General features: G+C 33.8%; 1 protein-coding gene across 1 annotated transcript in view; it reads right to left on the bottom strand.

The window, feature by feature from the left end:
- Nucleotides 1-19,951, bottom strand: part of LOC106881140 (uncharacterized) — a 75,496-nt gene that overhangs the window by 16,814 nt on the left and 38,731 nt on the right. Inside the window, exon 2 of the mRNA XM_014931425.3 lies at nt 8,105-8,212. Within this exon, the coding sequence (XP_014786911.1) occupies nt 8,105-8,206 (102 nt within the window). The 5' untranslated portion in view covers nt 8,207-8,212. The remainder of the gene's footprint in view (nt 1-8,104; nt 8,213-19,951) is intronic.

The raw sequence follows: 19,951 nt of genomic DNA on the forward strand, positions 1-19,951 counted from the left end.
CTGGAATCATAGATGAGAAGTTAGAGTAATTGAGAGAGAGAGAGAGAGAGAGAGAGAAAGAGAGAGAGAGAGAGAGAGAGAGAGAGAGAGAAATTAGCGTGTACTGATAGATTAACACCTTGCATAGGTAGGCCTCATTGAAGATTCTGTCTTCACAAAATGTATTTCGCTTTAATGGAACCCACTTTGAAGGCTCTGATGAACAAAGCTTTACAGGATATAGAACTGTATGTAAAATCTATCAGGCTAAAAGGCTGTGACCTTTTCCCACCAGAACTAAGTCATTTGAAATTAATATGTCCTTAATACCAACACTCCCTTCGATTTTACCTCATTAGCGTTCTGCTATGCAGTCAGTGATACCGTGTAAACTTGCGGACAATTTCAATAACGTGTATGTTTAACGTAATTCTCAAGTAATGAGCGTGTGACAGTGCTACACTGCAGACCATCCGACAGGCTTCTATAGAGTTTACATCTATCCAAGTGACTCTCAATTCTTCGCTCGACAATTGGTATGTTAAAAGCATATACCCAAGATACCATGCAGAGGGTTGAGCTATAACAATCAGGCTTAGGAACCGAACTTCTTAATCACTGAACTATGCTTGTCTCAATCCACCCACAATACTAATGATATGAATTAAGTTCGAATTTGGGTTAGGATGGGAAACAGCTTAGGATACAAATAACTTAATTATGCACTCGAAAGATGAAGTTAAAATAGCTGCCACAACGACAGTTTATTTTGTACATGTATGCATTTAATCAGTTATCAGGACAGATACTCTGCGTGAATTCGAAAACTTAAAAATGACAAAAACTGAGAAAGTTAGCATACTGCCATAAGCTTCCATGTCAGTACTATAACAAGCGAATGAAAACCAAATGGCTTTATTATATCATCTATAGGACAGCCTTTGACAGTTTTAGTCTATCTAATTTTACACATATCCGTTGAATGACTCAGAGCTATGATAAAAGACATTTACCAAAGATGGCACATAGTAAGATTGAACCTAGATTTCGTTATTCAGAATCAAAGCTACTAGCCACTTGACCATATGAATGTATGTGCGTGAGAGAGAGGGAAAGAGAGGGAAAGAGAGATCAATTGGATAAATGTCACTTCAAGCATTCTAACATCTCTCTAAACTTCGTCCAAAATATATTTGGTCCTGGCACTGTTTTAAAGTATTTACCTTACTCAACACAAAAGACTTTCGAGTTGTAGAGGATACAAGTTAGGCAGAGAAGCATTAGAACTCAAAACGAAAAGAAATGAAACAAATAACCCAAAACCTTTTGTTAGTATACGTAAGACTTCTGAAAGGCCTACGCAATACCCACACACCAGACTCACACATACACATACATACACACATACATACTTGCATACATAGAAAATAAATAATATATGGGGTGTATGAGTGTATGTTTTAGTCACCCTATACACACACACATGGACACACACATACACACACACACACACACACATATATATATAGAGAGAGAGAGAGACAGAGAAATAGATTCATAAATAGACTGAGAGAGAGAGAGAGAGGAATATACTACCTCTAAATATTCCATCTAGCGCGGGGACTAAAGCTCCGAATTTGTAAAATGTTTGTTGTGTGAAGTGTAAAATTGTAATAGTGTGAACTCGGAATTTTTTTAATATATCAGTTATTTCTTCTACTTTTCAAGTGCTTTTCTGGTATGAACTTTTTAGCTGATATATCAATATATTATTCTCTGATATGTTTTATTTTTTCCTAACGGTATCAAGCTCTCTGGTAAAAACTTTCTATATGAGAAACAAAACATTGAAATTGTAAGACATTTACTGCTACTATTCATTACTAATGCGACTGTACTCATGGTGGGTCGGTTGGTGGGTAGGTGCTTCCCACATATCTACTGTTTTTAACAATAGAGTGTACGATATAAACGGAAAAATTATCTATGATCCTGTATTTCTGTCGCATTTTATGAACATCTCATAACCAAACACACACACACACACACACACACACACAAACATGCACGCGCGCACGCACACACATTTATGGCGAATATAAAATTGCATAATAATATGTATGGTTGACAGTAATGTGTCGTTTTTTGCTTGCTTTTTTCTTTAGATAATACACCTGCCATTCATTTCTGAATGACATTCACATCCATCTTTATTTTTTTCTGTTATATTTCATTATTCTTGCACATTTAATCCGGAATATATTTTCACATTCAATTCATACTTACTATACTATTCATTTGTTATCCAGTTTTAACTGACACTTTCTTAAAACATGTGTTATACTTCTTCTCGCTCACATATTTTCTCTCACTTCTTTTGTTCCAGGTGTCGCGAATAACTATATTTTTATGTCCATATTTTTTTCTATTTGGTAAATCTTAGTAGCAAGATATGGAACACTTGCAATGAAATCTGCCATATTTTTATTCATGAATGAATAAGTGTTGAGGCGTTAAACTATTTACGTGAAAAAATATATTTTATCTAACTTGAATCATACATTTAGTTTCAAATTCGATTATTCGACTTGAAATATTAAAAAAATACTCCAGAGAAAGGTAAGTAATATGATCGCTTCCTATTTCCTATAATGTTTACAGTAATAGAAGTTTTTAAATACTTATTTGACAAGACCGCACGCGACTAAACTGATTGATCAAATGTTATGTAGGAAAACAAACGTCAGTTATACAAAATGCTCAGGCTGTGACACATCTTAAGGAGAAAAAGGGAAAGAGAACGAAGAGGCAGATGAAGACTTTAATTGTGCCTCTTTGCAATTTCACCTGCCTTGTCATTTCAAATGCTTTTCCACCATCATTGTTAGTATATGTTTGAGCATGATTATTTCTACTGGAAAACGATATCTGTTGCTACTGAGTAATTGATTAATGTAGCAACATATAAGTTATTTTTCTGATATTGCACCGTTCTCGCAAATATTATTTTGATATTTTTCCCGCCAAAATCAGTCGAATAATAGTAGGACAAAATACATGCTTATCACTAGTTGATTTAGGTTATGCAGGAAGAGACACCACTTGGAAAAACTAGAAGCTGAGGAGAATAAACTTCTGCTTATGAACCAACCACGCAGCCATGACATGCAGTATTAAAAATTATACCAAGACAGGAAATGAACGGAATTTGATAGAAATTTGAAACAAGAGTTCATATCACATAAGCTACACAGAATAATCACATCGAAAACCCCTTTGTGTACATCTAGTGAATGTATCCTGCATCAGAAGAGTTATTACCCAAAACTGTCCAACGCCATGCAGCAGTCATCGAGTGTTTCGACCCTGAACCGTAAGACAAAGAAGAGGGGCGGTGATTTGGCAATAAATTCTCCTCCTCTCGTTTCCACCTGAGCTCCTCTCTATTAGTTCACAACAAACAAGAGGATCTTCCTGCATCGTCTCCTATCCTGTAAGCTTCTGCATTTCTCTTCCTGAGCAATCATTTTAGTAATTACAAAATTTGAAATGAGAATGTCAGTGAAAAATAGCCATACGCTAATGTTACTTATGAAAGGGAAGTTTTATTTTATTTGGATTGTTTGACAAGCATTGAGAATGTTTGAAGCAAGTATGGACGTTTAGGAGAAGCTTAAGAAAATGCTTTAGGCAGGCAAAGGGTTATATAAGCAATACAGGGAAGCGGTAGCATTGTGTATATTCCAAATTTTTACTGCTTTGAGCTCACTTCTAGTTTTGGTTTTGTTTCAGCTAGATGTGTGTTCGGTGCAGTGTTTCTGGCGGGTGGATTTACATAAACTAAGAGTTTTTCCTTCAACAATATATGTAGAAAGCGAAATATCAGTGCAAAATGTCAACGTTTGTGGTGCAATTGAAAGATGCATAATAAAGATTTTCTGTGTAAGTTAGGATAAAAGAAATATTTTATATTCAAATTTCAGAAAAAGCTAATTTCGTTGAGAATAAAATTATTCTTTTAATTAAATCATAAATTTGCCAATGATGCGCATTAATTAGTACATTTCACGTGCCAATAATTGTTTATTTTCCCCTTAAATAATAAAAAATAATCAATACAAATAATTAATAATTAAAATAATGAATATTACTGCTTCTAATAAATGTAGAATTCTAAAATATAACCGAAAATTAATCAGCTAAATTAAAATTTGATAAATTAATGGACACGGGCATTAAAAATTCATCCTTCGCCAAATTCATTATATAAAAAAAAAATATTTCTTCATTTTATTTAAATGACTTTTAAAAATTGATATTTGCATTCGGGTATCAATGTAAGGAATAATTTTAAAATCATGTTCAAAAATACTGAAAATTGGGTTTTCTTTATATTTTTATATTACATTTACTGTTATTCTTCTAAATATTGTGAAACCCACAAAGAAAATAATTCTTAGCCTTTATATTTTCTAAGTCTTCTCTCAACAACTATTAATTTTGTCTGTACAAAGAGTTAACTGAAAAAGAGTAGACCAGCAGGAAAATTTCGGGTACTAGCGTAAAAATATTCTTCTGTATTTGAACCGGGAAAATAAAGGACAAACATTTCAAGTTAAATAATATATCTTTGATAGGATGCGAATGGAAAAAGATAAGGAAAAGATTTAATGGAAGGCTAAAATGCTATGAAACAGCATACTGGTAATGCAATTAAGATTCAACGTCTTTCTCCCATAGGCCTTCTCTGCATGTGCCTAATGGTGATAATGTCTCATTTTTGTGCTGTTTTGATGATAATAACTTAAATTTTGTACATTTGAAGGAATTTTGTTTGGTCAAACTTCTTCCTGGACATTATCTTTGATAGGCCAGCGTTTGAGCTTACCAACAGCAAAGAGAGTTGAATGTACAGAGCATCATGGGCCGAGATACCGAGATTGTTGTCTTCGGTAGAGATACATTTTGACTTTTAGTGGTGACAGTTTGAACCCCACGAAAACAGATAGCGCAACGTCTATTTCTCATTACATTTAAGCCGACAGGCTACGGCGATCTATTTGATATTCACTAGGAAAGCTAAAGTACAACTTTGTCATACTTTCTCTTACATACATAAATACATATTGCTGTATTCATAAATTTCAGTGCAGCGTTGGTTGGAATAAAACTCTGAGAGAAAGGTATATGATGTTCAGCAAGAAAAACAGCAATAACTTTAGCAACACTAACAACAAAAATAAATATAGCAAACATAAAAGAAACAAAAATCTACGAAAGATAAAAGCGTAAAACAAATCAAAAATATAAAAATACAAAGCATGTCTGTCAATTGATCACATTAATATTTCAATGTTAATCTATTATCTAATTTCTAGGTAGCACATTCATTTGCCAACCCAGCACTTCCGAGCATCAGTTTTACATCATAAATCTTTAAGCTTTCTAACAGTGTTTGAAGCTGAGGAAATTTATCACCAATGAAAAAGCAGAAAAAGAAAAAAGTAAAATATCGTCCAACTGAACACCAAACTGAAGCCAAAGGCAACTCACCGGAGATAGCATCTGATATATGCATAAAAAACATATTTACAATATTTCATATTTTTCTCTCAGTATATGTTGCGTTTAGTAATTCTGTTTCGTTTCATATTTAATAAATTATCATCGAGTTTGAGTTCCCAAAAGATTCATATGCACTTTCATTATTAGAAAAAGTAATTATTAAAGGCCTCTACATATGTACATATATGCGTTTGTGTAGACGGGTGTGACTGTTTACATGCTTGTGTACATAATACAGGCATATATATATATTTATATACACGACACACATATATAGTGTATATTTATATGCCTGGGAAAGTTTGTGAATGTACTGTCTATGTATGTGCGTTTATATACGGTGTCGGTTTGAAATCATATATTTATGATGTTACTCAAGTAGACGCTTTTGGGGTTCAATAATTAAGGAGTTAGTTTTAAAATCATACGGTTCGAATGTGATCTTACTGCGAAGCATCTTCGGCAAGTGTCACTTATATAGTCCTTTATTGACGCAAGGCCTGTGAGTGCAATATGGTTCACGGAAATAGTTTGGATCAACTCTACCTGTAATTCTAAGATTCAGGTTTGTCGTGCATTGTATCACAAAAATTGATCCTGAGAATTACATTATGAGAACAGGGTTTGTGAAATATTGAACTACTTATAAATTCATTGAGCAAGCATTTCCGTAGTTCAAACCGTTGGACCAATCGGCGTGGAAACTGATGATGATATCAATGTGTATTAGCAACCATCTCCAATTTATCCAATTTAGTCCCAATTTATCCCATATCGATAACTCCACTCTTCATTACTCAGGCTGTCTCGCGATTGGATATTTTCGGGTATACTTCTGCAAACAAAATCTATGAAAGCAAATGGATGTATGACGACGGAATCATTTAAAATTACTAAGCCAACTATATCTCATATGCTTATGCAAAACTTAATCTTACGTACATGCAACATAACTTCCATAAATTTACACGGTGATCATATGGCATTTAGAGACAGAAATAATGAAACTGTATTTGAAATTATAGTTGTATATTAAATAGTAACTGATTATCTTCAATGCACAACGCACAACGCAGCATTTGAATGCACAATTCACACCGCAATATTTCAAGTATTCTTTGGAATAACAACATTCAGCTCTGTGCGAAACATCTCAATCTGATTTACTAGCAAACGTTCATTTCCCAACTAGTCATGAGCATGCTAACGATATTACATCTATAAACTGTATATATATATATATATATATATATATATATATATATATATATAAACAATATATGAGTGTATGCATATATATGTACATCTATGTATATACGTTCATCTACATGTACATATAGATACATAACTGGGTACATGACGTGGCAAAAGAACAAGGACAAAATGGTAAACAAGGTGCAACAAACAAGCAGACCACATAGAAACATCCCCTTCATCAGCTGCCACCATTAAAACTCCGGCGTTTCGAAGAATTAAGGCAGTACATGTGTGTGTGTGTGTGTGTGTGTGTGTGTGTGTGTGTCTGTGCGTTGCTGACGTCATAAGGATATTATAAGCTTTCTAGAGAACGTCAGATAAATATTTTGTGGAAATTCGCTTTCGAGGCACTATGTATAATACTATATAAATACTGGTTTGAGAACCTATTTTGGATAAAAGTGAAAGTCTGTCCGTGAGACTCAATTCCCTGTCTGTTATAATACAGGTGACGTGCGTTTGACTTCTATAGGAAAACTTCGACATTTTCTATCCAAAATGGTATTTCAGCCCAATATTTGCATGCAAGTATTTAGAGTATTATATCATATGCCTCGAGTTCCAATGTTCTAAAAATAGATATGTAAGTGCGCGTGTATGTATATATATACACACACACAGACCAAACATACACGCTTCATGTATGTACATCTATCTGAAAATAGATGTCTGTCTCATATTCAAAGTAGTTTTACATTAGTTATTTACATTAGTTATTACTGTTTTACGTCCACGAATTCTTCGTGTTTTCTGAAACCTTTGGAACGATGTCGTCATGTTTCATAGCTTCAAGTTAGAATTTACTTGATTTCTATTCTGTATGAAGCATTCTAATTATTTTTATTCCCAAAAATATATTTAAAAAAAATTACCGCCCGGAAGAAATTTTTAAGAATCTATTGTGCGTAATGCAATAGTCTCTGAGGCAAAAACGCTATTAATATCATGAAATTAATTACAGAACAGCAGCTTAATTACTATCACACGTATAGGGTCATTATGTATTTAGACCAGGCTAACAAACTTGAAAATTTGATGTACTTATATAAGAAATTATATTGAATCTACAGTTTGTTTCATTGGCACTTGTACGTTTAATGGATATTTCAACGCGCTATATTTTGAACTTTATAAACTAAACTTAGAAACGATATCATATATTTCATTAAGTGAATTGTCATTCCGAAGAATCTGTCATTTTTTTTTATCAAAAATACCAATAATAACAATGCAAAGAATGTTTATAAGGAACTAGCAGATTATGAACGATATCAACACAAATATTAGTACCATGTGAGCCTACCTGTTCAAGATGGCTTCTGGCATCTGCTGCTGGTGCTGATAGAGCTGGTGACGTCAGCAGGAAGAGACAAACACTAACTAATGCAATTAATCGACAGTCCATTGTTTGCTGCAATGAAAGAAAAATTAAGTTATATAGTAAAAAAGAAAATTTGATTTAATTACGAAAAAATCTTTTTGTTTGATAAACGTACATATTTGCCGTTTTGTACGACTTCTTTTAGTCCCTCTCATTGACATTGTTTTATTCACACACACGCACACGCACACACACACACATACACATACACACACAAACACAGACGTGCATACACACAATCACACATGCGCAACCAGACACGTGAACACAAATATATATATACATATATATAACATACATAAATGCATATACATATACTCACACGTATAGATGTTTGTCTGTGTGTGTGTATGTATATATGTATATGTATATATAAATGTGTGTGTATGTGTGTTTGAGTGCAATTTATCTGTGTGTATAAAACGATTCACTGCACAGTAAAATGATGGTTACGAAAACATAACATTTCCCTATTCTCATTAACAGTATAAGGATATATTTTCACTGGCTTCAGAGAAAGAAACCATTAATTTTTTCATAAAAAATTAATAAACTTTACAATCATTGTTTCTCAACTAGTAATCATTATTATACGCTCGCCTTTCATTTATACCAGACTACAGAAATGTGTGTTTGTCACACATGACGTTTTGTATGTATGTATGTATGTATGTATGTATGTATATATGTATGTGTGTATGCATGCATGTACGCATGTGCGCGTGTAGGTATGCATACATAGATATACGAATGCATGCATGTATGTATTTGTAACAGAGTGTTTTTGTTGTTGGCTTAATGCGCATCATTGTCAATGTCATCAACAGAATCAAATGAATTAATATGTATATAATTCTCTGTATATGAATGTGTGTGTGAGTGTGTGTGTGTGTTAGTGTGTGTGTGTAAGTGTGTGTGTGTGTGTGTGTGTAGGGGAGCACGCGCCTGCACTTGCGTGCGTATATACTTACCACCACCACTACTACCACCACCGCTGCCACCACTACCATCATCATTATAATCATTATCGTTGTCGTTATATTGTCATCGGTTACCGTCAGCATTATCGTTATCATAATCGTCGTCATCATCAAGTGCAGCAGCCGCGAAAAGAGAGTCGCAGGTGTTTGCATTCGCGCAGACGCACGTCTGTGGGCGTGTATTGTATCGTAGTCGTACAACTTTTATAAAGCAAACACTGCCAGCTCCTCTCCTGGGGACCATTGTTTCAACTAAGACAATAAGATTCCTCTTTAACTGAAGTCTGATATCAAAGCTAAAACACAACCGTGGGGACCACAAAGCAAATATACAGTAACCGACTCGATCCGAAATCCCATTTATCATCAACAAAGTCCTCCGCTTATTCTGTCTCCTTCTACCCCTCATTGTTCTTTTCTTCTTTTTAGCATTAACTTCGTTGTCATCGTCTTGTAAGAGTATCATTGTCTTCTTTGCCGTCGACGTCGTCGTCAATATGATCATCTTGTTCAACGTCGTCTCCATTACAATAATCATTATCATAATCGTCTTTGCTATAAACATAAACAACTTCTTCAATCCCGCCCCTACTATCGCATATAGAAATCAGAATTGTTGTAATCGTTGCTTTTATTTTGATTTTAGTCCTATTTGTCTCTTTTGCTATTGTCATTACGAGAAGAGTAACAATGGAGAATATTGCCCAACTGAGTATAAGAATATTATCAACGTTTGCTTACCATTGTTTCTTGCTGTATTCTATTGCTTATCTGTTTTCCTTCCTCAAAACGTTACGCTCTTAAAACTATAGAAGCCACATATATTTATTTTCTTTTCTAGTTTAATAACTTTTACCCCGTCTATCTGCAACATCTCTTTATTGCTTTCGTCATTCTCCACTCATGTAGCACGCAAACATAAATACGAACAAAGCAAACCGCTATTATTCATCCATTATATTACAATTATCTCCCTTCATATTTCTAGTCACTCAATATCACTCGTCACAGATACATCATCCATATCATTTGTTGATACTTTTTGCCACGTACTTTTATTTTCCATTGTAGCGCCTTCGTCGTAAGTTTCCCATTTCAGGCTATTTCCCATTATAATTTAATGGTAATGTTCTTATTTTATTCTTTTCTGTTTTTAATCTTTACTTCCTGCTGTTTTTCATCTTATTTGTTGTGGAATACAATTTCTTTTTTTTTTTCATATTTTACATTATTTTTTTTATATAGTATTATATATTTCTTTTTCCATGTTGTTGTTATTTGTTTATTTATCTACTTCAAAAATATTCCTTAACATATTTTCTGATACTTAAATCAACATCGAATTGCAAAACAGAGCCTCATTAATTGCAATCATTGTAATAATTGCATAAGTAATCTCCATACAATCCCCATATTTATGTTTTTATACCTAGATCTATTGGCAGATAAAACGGTATATTAATTCAATCTTATGGGGCAGGGAAGCAACTAAAATTCTACATAAAATAATATTCTCCCTCAATTATCATGCACTGACTTTTCAGCCGTGTCCATTGAGAGATGGTGAAAATATTGTTCGGATCACAAAATAAACACATCTTTCTTAGTTCCTCACATAAATGATTTCGAAAGTATATATATACTTTCGAAAAAAAAAAACATAAAATTATCAGAAGCAACAAACAGTTTAACTACGAAAGCGGATATTCACAAATGCAAAACTATAGTGAAACATAACGGAAGCAAGAGTTAAAAACTGTAAACCACCGAACTGTGGAACATGTACCAACATAATGGAAGGCTCAGAATTGCATTTTACACAGGGGGAAACATTTAAGATTAAAACTGACTTCACATGCAAATCTGAAAATCTCATCCATCATAACATGTTCCAGCTTGAGTAAGAACTATATTGGCCCTACAGAAATGTTCCTCAGACGTAGATTTTCCCTACACAGACAACAACCCACCTCTCTCAATACCGTCAAATACCACTCAGTGTCATATAGACAGATGTGCTAATCAAAATTCACAATATTCCCACTATACCAAAGCATGGAAAGGAACTCAGCTCAAAAATGACTAAATAAAGAGGCCATATTTATTGAAAAATATAAACCAGGATTTAAGATGAATATATAATGGAATTCCCAAATAAAAAAAAACAGAAAAAAAATAAAACGTTTTACCTCCCCTTAGCTAAGGAATATTATATTTACTGATTATCTCTTGAGATAAAAAAAAAACATATTCCCTGAGTTATCCTCTGCTGTATAAACGCAAAACTTTCATACCTGAAACTTATTATGATTTAATAACACTGAGTCATGAGTAACTAAGCGAAACCGGTCGATTCTGTATATATTGTAAAGGATTAAATAATCGCTATCTACACAAAGATTTCTGTGCTCTTTCATTTTAAATCTTATTTTGTATATGGTGGTGGTGGTGGTGGTGGTGGTGGTGGTGGTGGTGGTGGTTGTTGCGGCGGCAAGAGAGAAACTAAACTCAGTACTTGACGTATATTTATTGAAGGGGCCAGAAATGAAAGCCAAAGTTCACTCCGTTAGGATTTGAACTTACTGCACAAAGGGACATACAAAACACTGCTATAACCGTTCTACCAACAACGCGTCACTTTACGCTATTCATTTACTTCGTTGCAGCAGTATGTGTAGAGTAGTGTCATTATTTACAACTGTTGCGTCATAAGCTATACTGGAATTTGCGGAAGATATTCATTTCTTAGGGAGAAAACATCAAATTAAACTCAACTAGTACTTTGCAGAATCTAAACAGTATTTATGGAAAGTAAATGGACCTTGGCACAGAATGTACGAACAATATTACAAATGACAAACAACATTGCCGAATCGGGTCGCTCCGTGAATTAAACTATAAACGAGTGAATGAAGTAGATTCTGAATCAGTTAGAAATAGCACACAAAATCACTCCCAAATACTTTATCTTATGAAATAATGATGGGCAAGTACATCACGATGCACGAAAATACAGCATGGTCACGGCTGGTATGAATTTGATCATAAGACATATTGATTAAGATTGGCCATACTTCAACAATAAGCAAGAAAACAGCTAATACAATTATTTTTCAATACCTGAAAAATACATGTTTTTAAAAATCAGACTTCTTAATAAATGATGCCGATTTCTGCCTTATTTATTAGTCATATTAATTTGGGGAGAGTAAAATCTTTGCTGATTTTATGTTATCTATTGTCAATATTTAAATTACTTCCCTAAGGCAATGAGCTGAATGATCGTTAGAACGCCGAGTAAAATGCTAAGTGGCATTTCATTTTACGCCATGAGTTCTAATTACGCCGTGTTCGACTTTGCTTTTAATCCTTGCAAGCTCGATAAAATAAGTACAAGTTGAGCACTGGGATCCGAGAAATCTCTAGAAACTGCTAGCCCTGTTCCAACGTTTGAGACCAATATTTAAATTTCATTTGGTGAAATGCCAGAATGTGACAAAATGGCACAATCGTAACAAAGTCGAACAAAAATGTTCTCGCAAGATATCTTCTGGTGGTTCGAGATTAATGTCACTTTTCTTTAGTACTAGTTAAATTGGGAGTTTGGCTATCTAGAAACTATGAAATTCGAGTTATCCTTATTATACCTAACATAAGAAAGAGAACATTTAAGACTCTAAAAAGTTAGCATGTACAAATACGAATTGGGTTGTTCTGAGGAATTTACTTTGCTTTATTTATAAAGTAGTATATACATTAAAAGACAGTTTTGTATTTTGAAGTGCTGCGGCTCTTTGTGTCCTGAATGGCTATTTTGGTTTAATAGAGTTAAATTATAGTTATGAATTGCAGACATGACTGTCTGGTAAGAAGCGTGCTTCCCAATCACATGGTTCTGAGTTCAATTCCACGGGGTGGCATCTTGGATAGGTGACTTGTGCTATAGTTTGGGACCGACTAAAGACTTTTGAGTTGATTTCGTAGATGAGCAACTTAAAGAAGACCGTCGTATATACATAGATATGTGTGGGGGGGAGGTGTATGTGTTGTGCGTGTGTGTTTGTCACTCCCACCACAGATTGAGAAACAGTGTTAGTGCGTCTATGCCCCCAAAACTTGGCGGTTTGGTGAAAGGAACCTATCGAAAAAGTACTGTGGTCCAGTCATTCGACTAAAAACTATTCAAGGAAGTGACTCAGGCATTGTTGTGTGGTAAGAAGCTTGCTTTCTAACCACATGGTTCCGCGTTCAGTCCCACTGCATGGCACTTTGTGCAAGTGTCTCCTACTTTCGCCTTGGGCCGACCAAAATCTTCTGAGTGGATTTGGTAGGCGGAAACTGAAAGAAGCCCTTCGTACATATGTATAAATATGTATGTATATGTTTGTGTGTGTGTTTGTGTCTGTGTTTGCCCCCAAAGTGGCAATAGGTGCTGGTGTGTTTACGCCCTTGTAAATAAATGGTACGGCAAAACGGAACGATAGAATAAATAACAGGGTTACAGAAAGATATCTACTGAGGTCGATGCATTCGACTAAAAATTGTTCAAGGGGGTGCCCCAGTATGGCCGTGGTCTAATGACTGAAACACGGAAAGAATAGATCGAAAGAAAGCAACAAGAAACCAAAAAGATTCTTTCGTGTTGCACCAATCGCAAACATTCATGACAAGCAATTATTTGTCTCTCCATCACCGCTTGAGAATCGGTGTTAGCGTGTCTATCCCTCCGTAACTTGTCACATAGCACTTGTCAAGGAAATCAGCAAGTTTCGTTCTTCCACCTGTTAGCAAAATGTAGAAGGATTGTAACGAATGTCAGATAACTATGAACATGGTTAATATGCTGTTTTCGCGCACGATAATTTGAATTTGACACTACAATGAATGACAAAGCCGTTAATCCATTACTTTATGCTGCTTCCAGAAAGAAAGGAAAAGACATGGAGCATAGATCGCTTTAGCACAGTAACTTTTTCATCAATAACTTACACGTCAAGTAAAAATTGTGCAATTACTAAACTGAAAAATATGATGTTTCTTTTTCCTCAGATTTATGATGTTTGTGAGTACATGTCCGTCATTCACTCTTTATCTATCTATCTTTCTCTCTCTCTCTCTCTCTCTCTCTCTCTATATATATATATATATATATATATATATATATATATATATATATATATAACTTTCTCTCTTTGTGGTTTTGTTGGTCATGATAAAATACTGAAATATCTGGATTTTACTGATTTTATATAATTCATAATGACGTTTCTAGATCGATAAACTCTCAAGTCATCGCTTGAGACTCGAGAAAGAGTTCAGCTAATATTCGCTGCAAATGTCCTTAATCTCTATGAAAGACAGGATCAAGTTTCCCATGATCAATACATAATGCAAAAAATGGTCATCTTTAAGGCACATCTCCTATACATGTGACAGAAAAAGTGCAATGATGTCTAAACATTGCTAGCATGGTATTTCACAAGGAATTTATGCAGATGATGTTTAGAAAACAAAAGCAGAAAAGAGTAAGACGATTCATTATGTAACGGATAAATTATCAAACTTTATTATTGTCATTTCCTGAACAAGGTACACAGTTTCAGGACGATCAAATCTGATCTGCTCAGCTTTTTCGCGGGAAAATAGACATAATTTCCCAATTTACTCTTTGATGTCATCGAATAAAACTCTATAATTATGTATGAAGTGGAATGAAATTCTCATACATTTACACACACACACACACACACACAGATATGTATATATACACACATATATATATATGCGCATATATATGTGAGTCTTTATGTATAAGTAAGTATCGATATATGTGTATACGTGTATATATATTTATGCATGTCTTTGTACGTATGAGAGAGAGAGAGAGCGAAGAAATTCGTTTTTGCTCATACATTTCTCTTAAGTTTTTTATCTTTCCCTCTTTCTGCTTCCATCCTTTTGACTGTCTTTTTCATTCTATATGTCTCTTGACTTCAATCTCTCTTTTTCCTTCCTGGTTTTACCCATAATTCAAAGGCCAATGTCTTGTCTCATTACGAAAAGCAATATCTCGTTGAGGATCACATTTTTAGGGATACACCTGTCAGTGAAACAAACACGTTAATGGCACGTGTATGATTTCAGTCCAATATTTGAATACTCATCCAGAAGACCGACAGAAATTCCCCCTGCTTTTTAAGCGCATACATATGCATTTGTTATATATATATATATATATATATATATATATATATATATATACGTACATATCTGTATGCATGTATGTTTATATATTTATCGTGTATGCAGAGATTAAGTATCAGAATAGATATTGAATTCATTCTAATCATAGCGATCGTTGTCTGCATTGTTGTACTATCACGTATTGTCAGCAATGAACATGTGAGTAGAAGTATTTTTGTTTGAATGATCGCTAAAAGCAATTTACTTATGACAAAAATTGTCAGTTTTAAATGCATTATGACAATGGATTGTGGAACACCAACAAGATACTATTTCAAGAGATACCTTTATTATACATTATTTCTAAATATATAATGTAGGTAACTGGCATAACAAAAAGGAAATATGTAACGATCAATAGATATATTTCATGATGTTTCTATCTTCTGCATAACCCAATTTCTGTGAGTAATTATGGACAAATGAAGCCAACAAGATAGGTTTTATTCAGTCGGTTGATTTGCTAGAACTAAAAGGCTAATCTCATTCGATTCGTACCCTATCGTCTGAAGAATATTATGTAGTTATGAACGAACTATTTTAGTGCTCTTGTGTCGCTACACGTCAGCTATAACTGGTCAGATATTTGATAAAAAACGTTGTATTCAACCCTTTTGTCTCATATTGCGATTTAGATTTGATAGGATGCGAGGTGATATAATACACACACACACACATACACACACACACACACACACACACACACATATATATGCATATACCAAAGTATACGTGGTGTATCTTAAAGCAACCGTGTGAAATTGTAATGCATATTTTTCACAATTACTGGACTAATTCAATTTAAAGTTATGTTTGTTTTTATCTGGCTCAATATTTCTTTAGTTAATTAAATTTGCCACTGCTTCGTTAGTTGATTCAGTGAGTTTTTCAGCTATCATTTGCAACGTTATATTTTGATGTGTTAGATTTTTGACTTTTCTTATCACAGCGCGTCAGCATGACAATGGAATTAACACACGTTATTACCACCAATGCAAAATGTGCGGATAAAGAGTACAGTCTTAGACCTGTTGATAATATTAAAAAAATGAAATCGTGTAGGGGTTATTCAATTAAATCACCGCCACAATTTCTCTGGTAGGTTATGTCATTGAACCCAGAAGGAGGAAAATTAAATTCGGCCTCCGCACGGAATTGAACTGGGCAAACAACTCAAGGTGCTTGATAACAATTTTGCATAATAGCTTACTAGCCTATTATTTTATCTACACCAGACGAATGAAAGACAAATTTGTCCTCGGTGGTATTTGAACAAAAGATTCTAATGTGTCCTAACTAAATAACAGAAGGCACTTTTGTCTGGCGGTCACTAACATTTCTACAAATCTGCCGTTTCAGGCAACAGATGATCTATTATATGTGTGAATGTATATGCATGCAACGTATATACACACTCATTTATATATACATGCCTTCATATATATATATATATATGTGTGTGTGTGTTTGTTTATATATAAATATATAAATATAAATATATATATATATATATATATATATATATATATATATATATACAGATAGATAGATAGATAGATAGATAGATAGAAAGATAAGTGTGAATGTGTCAGAGTGTGTTTAGGAACAGCGGTAATCATAAAAGAGATATTTTCGTTGGTGGGAGTTGAACTCAACTTTTGATACATCAACTTAGCGTAACACTATCGGAACAGTTTGCAGCAATCCGCGCTAAATAAGTGATTAATATCATAGATAAGATCAGTCCATTAAATGTACTTCGACTCAGTAAGTGACATTGATTTTTATATCAACACATTCGTGCAGTCTCTTTCTATTCAATAAAAATAATATGTTTACGCTTCATTTAATATACACTTTGAATTAAGAGTCACGATGTTATTGATTCTCGAGGAAAGATTGTTCTCTTGATATAAATTAACTTATTTTATTGTTTCGAATAGATGTATAAATGTTCTCTTTCGAAAATAGCTATCATAAGACTCTATCTTTTCTCCCTCTACATCTTCCTTTCTCTGTTCCTTTATACCAACGAACACATATACACACAGATGTATAAGTGTCTGTGTCTAAATTACAGACTAGAGTCCTGCACGTAGCATTTAAATAATGTATAAAATTATCTTGTTTATTATAATTTTGTTTTTATATACTTTTATTAGTATATTTTCTATTTTCCAGCGAATATATTTTGATAATTATACATTTTCTAGTGTGTGTTTTAGAAAAAATGTAAGGGAAGATAATATTTGTGGTCTTAAAACTCCTTTCTGATTTACATGAAAGCCAACAATTTTTAGTGTAGGATGTTAGACGAGTAACCTAGAAGACTGATACTTTATCTTATCGACCTCCGGCGGATCAAAGTCAACGTTCACCAACGCAGAATACTAACGCGGATCATAAAGTGTCATAACCTTATATCGCATGGCATTTTTCAGACGCTCTTCTGATTCTATCAATTCACCAACCTTTGTTGTTTTGAAAGCGATATTTCCTTTAAACAAATTTTACGCGCCCAAAGGATATGAAAACTTGAAATAATGCGGAACCACCCAACAAATCACCCTTCTAAAAGTCGTTAGGCTGAGTTGTAGCTATGCCAAAATGTAAAACAAAATAATCTCAGTAAAATATCATTATATTTTACTACTCATTTCGAACAGAACCACTACAGTAGAGTACAACAGGCTTCAAATTTGTTCCCTATCTTCTACAGTTCTATTCAAATGACACCGACGTCTAGCTCTATATTCATCTAATTAATTATAGCCATGAAGTTTTAATTTGGCAGTGATTCAAAAACAATCTGACCACAATATATGTGTGAAACCGGTGATGTGTGACCACATAGAGATTCGGTAATCTAGCTACTTTTTATTTAGCAATAATACTAAATAATAGTACGCGATTATGAAAACTTTTACAAAACATACGTTCAACAGTTAAATGCCTAAAGTTATTGTTTCGGTAGGCTATACAACAGGCACCATATTGGCCCCTGCGTTCTTGACACAAATATAACAAAGGTCCCCTCTTTAGAGTTCCTTAAAAATGTATTGATACCACAATTGAAAAGTTAAATGTAGATACCTGAGTACTATGCCACAAGACAATGGAGCGCTCCGCCACTGTAGTCCCGACACTGGGCATAAAGGGCAAGTAAATCCTTAATGCACAACATCCGAAATCTTGGTTGAGCCGAGATAGACTGATCGTCATAAAATTTCAGATTGAAGTGTGTGTATATATATATATATATATATATATATATATATATATATATATGATACCTTGATACAAATACTTCCTTGGAAAAATATAAAAGCATATTAACCATCGGACGGTGTTAGACCTGCAAACGTTCGCAAAGACACATTGTCATGTAATTTTGTAGGAATCACGAATACTGTTTCTAGACGTGTGTTCTTTCTTGAACAAGGTTGAACAATATTAGTAATATTTAAATACTATGCTGTCCCTAGAGCAGTGAACCTGCACAAAAGAAATATATGGAATTACTTTGATTTGATTTAAGAACTACCATTTGGAAATCCCTTAAATTGCACGAAAGTAAAATATAATCAAAGATTTATTTCTTGTATCTAAACAGTTGTAGTGAAAACGCCGTTATCATGTGAAACAGATTAGGGTGCTTGAGTTAAATTTCTAACTTGCTTTGACATCTGTTGGACAAATGGCAGTTGGGGGTAGTGAAACATGTTTAGTGGAACTTTACAATATATTATGCGCGCGCATGTCTATGTTTCTGTGTGTGTATATGCGTGTACAAGAGATCCTTCTCATTCTCTTGTACAATATAGACGAATAAATATCGTCTAATTTTACTATGAAAATCAGTATTTCTTTATTGCATAACAAACTATGCTTTGTGACTTGCCTAAATGTCGTCAGCAAATTGATTCAAGAGCTAATTTAATACACTCATAAGGAAGAATTCCACTTTAATGAGCCACAGCATTTTTCCTTATGTTTTTATTCAAAAAGTGATACTGCAGTTCAAGTTGAACGCTCGATCAAAAGTTCTGGAGCTTACCTCCAATTTGCAGTTTTCACAAAAATCACTTTCATAAAATCTCAAAGATCTTAAATGCCCCCCCCCCCCAATTACTTGTACAAAATTTTTTTAAAGTATCATTTATTACTGAAGTAACTAACTCCAGATCTTTTATATTTCAGTTTGAATTACTCGGAGTGATATCTGTGAATTACTCTTTACTAACGTGGATGGTAAAATAATTTATAGTAATCCTTAGGTGATAAATGCAATTATACATTGGAGATACGCACAATTAAATACATACATCTGCATGCTAAATCCTACTGGACCCTATGGAAATTTGACATTGTAAGCACCTTAATATTCATGTAAGTTAATGTAAAACGTTCTGCCAATAAGATTGCTTTTGTTAAAGAAGAAGGCGTGGTTTATGCTTAAGTTCCACAAAGTGCATGCCGAGTAAAGAAATGACAAGAGTCTACAATCTACAAATGATGAAAACTACACCTAGAAAATGAATTACAA

Source organism: Octopus bimaculoides, chromosome 1 (genome assembly GCF_046866305.1).
Source record: "Octopus bimaculoides isolate indiv1 chromosome 1, ASM4686630v1, whole genome shotgun sequence".
Lineage (NCBI taxonomy): Eukaryota > Metazoa > Mollusca > Cephalopoda > Octopoda > Octopodidae > Octopus > Octopus bimaculoides.